The sequence below is a fragment of the Asparagus officinalis genome, chromosome 4 (genome assembly GCF_001876935.1).
Source record: "Asparagus officinalis chromosome 4, Aspof.V1, whole genome shotgun sequence".
Taxonomy (NCBI): Eukaryota; Viridiplantae; Streptophyta; class Magnoliopsida; order Asparagales; family Asparagaceae; genus Asparagus; species Asparagus officinalis.
Genome location: NC_033797.1, coordinates 63950149 through 63954670, shown reverse-complemented (window position 1 = coordinate 63954670; position 4522 = coordinate 63950149). Strand labels below are relative to the sequence as shown.

At 42.6% G+C, this 4522-nt stretch overlaps 1 protein-coding gene across 1 annotated transcript; it reads left to right on the top strand.

Annotated features, from left to right (window-relative positions):
* LOC109838822 lies at window positions 1737–3973 on the top strand. The gene is made up of 5 exons (XM_020407245.1): window positions 1737–1928; window positions 2842–2993; window positions 3318–3383; window positions 3438–3647; window positions 3739–3973. The coding sequence occupies exons 1-5, from the start codon at window positions 1737–1739 to the stop codon at window positions 3971–3973; spliced, it is 855 nt and encodes a 284-aa protein (XP_020262834.1).

Genomic DNA, 4522 nt, shown 5'->3' with positions numbered 1-4522 from the left:
ATGCTCTTGTGCGCGTAGTTTACCCCTCCAAAAATTCCCAAAAGTCCTAGTTCCCCCCTCCCTAATAGTTGCTCGAGGCTATTTATAGGAGTTTAGCACGTAACTGATGTGCTAAACTTATGGGAACGTGGGCATAACTGATGCAGCTGTCGACGTAACCGACGCCTACCACTTAGCTCACGTGGCTGTCATGGTCTTTGGGACCGTTACAGCCTAATTTGAAGTGAGTGACGAGCTTCATTGTATTGGTGAACCTCGTCTTTGATGTCGAACCTCACTGTGTTGGTGAACCTCGTCTTTGATATCGAACCTCGCTGTATTGGCGAGCTTTGACTTCGATGTCGAGCTTCGCTGCTGTGACGTCCATGTGCCTGCTCGAAAGGCGGTGATGATTGATTCAAAGTTCGAGACGAGATAACCCCTTGTGTCGACTCAAAAGGTGGTGATCATCGGCTCGTAGTCCGAGACGAGATGACCTCCTGTGTCGACTCAAAAGGCGGTGATGATTGATTCGAAGTTCGAGACGAGACGACCCCCTGTGTCAACTCGAAAGGCGGTGATAATCGCTTGAAGTCTGGGACGAGAACTCCTCCATGTCGACTCGAAAGGCGGTGATAATCGACTCGAAGTCCGGGGCGAGACCTCCTCCATGTCGACTCGAAAGGAGGTGATGATTGATTCGAAGTCCGAGATAAGTAGACATCTTGACCAACCAGATGAGACAACCCTCTGTGCTGACTCGAAAGGCAGTGTTAATCAGCTTGAAGTCTGACATAAGTAGACATCTCGACCGATCGGACGAGACGACCCCCTATGTTGACTCGAAAGGTGGTGTTAATCGTCCCCTCCTATCGAAGATGACTCGCCGAGAGTCCACTCGACCCAGTCAACCAGACAATTCGATGTTTCTTCATGTCGACCCGAAAGGCGATGTCAGCCAGCTTTGTTTCCTTATCGAGTCGGAGCTCGTGGTCTTGTCGAGTCTCGCCTTTCTATGAGTTCAAATCTAAATTTCAACTAAACTTTGACGTTCGTCTTGGCTAACGAGGTCTGTTATAATGAGTTGCAACCCTCGTCTGCCTATTGGCAATTTTTTGAGTGCCTACAGACGAAGTTCGTCTTTGGGTGAATTTCGTCTTCAATGATGAAGTTTGTCTTCTGAGGGGTGTGGTGTTGTTTGTCCTATTTAGCTAAGACAAACTTCATGAATTGAGGCTGAGGTTCACCATTGTGACGACCCTCGTCGTGCTTGTAGTGAGTTTCGACCCTCCTTCATTTCTTACCATTTTTAGTGCCTACAGCGGGGTGCGGGGTTGAGACGGATTGCGACTGTTGAAGCGTGAGTTCCCTATTGATGAGTTTCTCATGAATCTCGTCAAACGAGATGGGGTTGTCCCTGCCTTCCACTATATCAGCGATTTGGCTATAGTCATCATCGAGACCTTCTAAGATTTTCTCAATGATGTCCTCATGGTCCATTGGTTTGCCGAGTGTAGCGAGACGATCTGTTCAGCATTTGACATATTGCATATAATCCAAAACGGATTGTGATCCCTTCGTGGCTCGCTTGATCTGGTCCTTGATTTGCTTGATGTGACCACGTGTTGGGTTAGCATAGGTGTTGGCAAGAGTCTGCCATGCTTCACGGGAGGTGGCCGCTTGTTGGATGAGAGGGATGAGAGAGGGGAAATGGAACCGACAAGGGTGCCAAACAGCAGTTTATCTTGTCGAGTCCAATGCAGAAAATCTGGGTTGGGAGCTTCAACGTTGTTGGTCGTGATGGTGCAAGGAGGACATGGATGAGATCCATCTATGTATTTGTAGAGGTCATAACTAATGAGAATGGCCTCAATCTGGAGTTTCCAAGCAATATAATTTGTGGAGGACAATTTATGGATGGATTGATGGGAAGTGTTGATGAGTTGAAGGTTTTGGGTTGGATTTTCTAGGTTGGGGATGATAGTGATCTGAGAACCAGTTGTCATAGTGAAGACTGCGGCTAGGGTTTGCAAAGGAGTGGTGGGAGGAGGTCTAGAATGGGAGATCTAGAACGGCTCTGATACCATGTAAAAGTATTGAAATTGCTGAATAATAGCATAGCCTTTTTCATTGACATTAGAAGATATTTGTAGGATTACAAGAGAATCAATTAGTTACATAAAATCTAAAACTACTTGATTAGTTACATAATTGTTGGAACTAAAAGGGGTAAGTGAGCTATCGAGATATTAATAGAATATCATACAATAGGAAAGAATCACAGTGCGGTGTCGACTGACAGCGCAGGACGTGTCAACTAAGACCGCCTTTCGTGTCGACTCAAAGGGTGTCGTCTTGTCTGGTCTTATCTCGTCTCATCTCGTCTCGTTTAGTCTCGTCTCATCTGGTTTGTTGTCGTCAGAGCGTGTCGACTGACACCGTAGGACGTGTCAACTAAGACCGCCTTTCGTGTCGACATAAGGGGTGTTGTCTCGTCTGGACTCGTCTTATTTGGTCTCGTCAGAGCGTGTCGACTGACACCGTAGGGCGTATCGACTAAGACTGCCTTTCGTGTCAACACAAGGGGTGTCGTCTCGTCTGGACTCATCTCGTTTGGTCTCGTCAGAGCGTGTCGACTGACACCGTAGGGCGTGTAGACTACGACCACTTTTCGTGTTGAAATAAGGGGTGTCGTCTCGTCTCGTGTCGTCTGGTCTGGTCTCGTCTCATCTAGACTGGTTGTAATTCCTTAATATAAAGAATTTCTGTTCTACCCACACTTGCGGTCAACATGGAGCTAATGCTGGCAACTCAAGGGCATCACGAAAATTCATCGCAAGCCAAATATAATCTGTTTTGAAGGTTAGGCCAGATCTTCGTCCAATTGATATCAAGAATAACTTGTTCTCATACTATGGCATCAAGATTAACTACTGTAAAACATGGAAAAGCAAAGAGAGAGCAAAACAGGAACTATACGGTGACGATGATGAGGCTTATGATTCACTAAGATGGTACATTCTTTCATCCTTATGTTTTACTTGTGAAGGTTATGTATTGGTTGCTAACCTTATGTTTTAGTTTTTGAGGTTATGTATTGGTTGCTGACCTTATGCTTTGGTTATTAATGTTATGCGTAGGTTGTTAAGTATATGGCTTGATTGTTAAGGTTATCGATTGATTGTTAAGTATATGTGTTGGTTGTTAAGGTTATCGGTTGGTTGTTAAGTATACGAGTTGGTTGTTAATGTTATGTGTTGGCTATTACGTTTATGAGTTTGTTGTGAAGGTTATGAATCGGCTGCTAAGGTTACTGTTTTGTTGTTATATTTATGCAGGTATGAAGCCATGGTTCAAGCAACTAATCCAGGAAGTCGTGTTGCTATTGATGCTAATGACGAAAGGTTTAGGCGTTTGTTCATAAGTTATAATGCCTGTATTGAAGGGTTCATTGTTAGGTGTAGGCCTCTCTTGTTTTGGATGGAACATTTCTTAAAGACCGCTACAGAGGTATACTACTTAGTGTCACGGGATATGACAGCAACCAAGGAATATTTTCTCTGGCTTATTGTGTATTTGACCATGAGAATAACTGGAAATGGTTCTTACAAGGAGTGTGGACGATACTATATGATAGGGAAAAGCCTTAAAATCCTCCACATCAACTGGTAATGATTTCTAATGCCGACAAGGGTATTAGGGTAGCAATCGAGGAATTCTTTCCAGATGTTTTACATTGAATGTGTGTTCTGCATCTAGTCGAGAATTTCAAAAAAAAAAGATGAAGGATTTGGGTCACAAGGCAAATGTCGCTCAAATTTTGGGTGATTTATTACAAATCGCGGCTTACAAGTACACAATTTCTAAATGGGATGATTACATGCAAGAATTGGCATCGATCGATCAAAGGGCTTATGTTACTGCAATGGAATACTCCCCGGAGAGATGGACAAACGCTTATTTCCCTTGTATAATGTATGATAACATTGTTTAAACTTTATTTATTAAGGCTACATTTTAGTTGTTAAGGTTACAGTAAGTCAACATATTTGTTATTAAGGTTAGGTTTTCATTATTAAGGGTACAATTTTGTTGTTAAGGTTATTGTTATGTTACTAGGTCTAAAGATTTATTGTTAATGTTAGGTTTTGGTTGTTAAGGTTAGAGTTTTGTTGTTAAGTATACCATTTCGTTGTTAAGGTTAGAGTTTTGTTGTTAAGTTTACGGTTTCGTTGTTAAGGTTAGTTTTTGGTTGTTAAGGTTACTTCTTAGTTGTTATGTTTTCATGTGATTTACAGGTATGGCCATGTTACTTCGAACGTTGCTGAGTCCTTCAACAATTGGATAAGAAAGGCACGAATGTTACGAATCTTACATTTGGTTGAGACGATGATTCGGCATAAACATATACCAAAAAGTTGCAAGTGCACAACTAATCAAGTTATAGTATAAAGAGTTATCGATCCCACGAGGAAGGTGTTTTGTAGGAGAAATTATAAAATTGGTTCTTATGTTGTGTGCGTGATAAATAGGAGTGATGAGT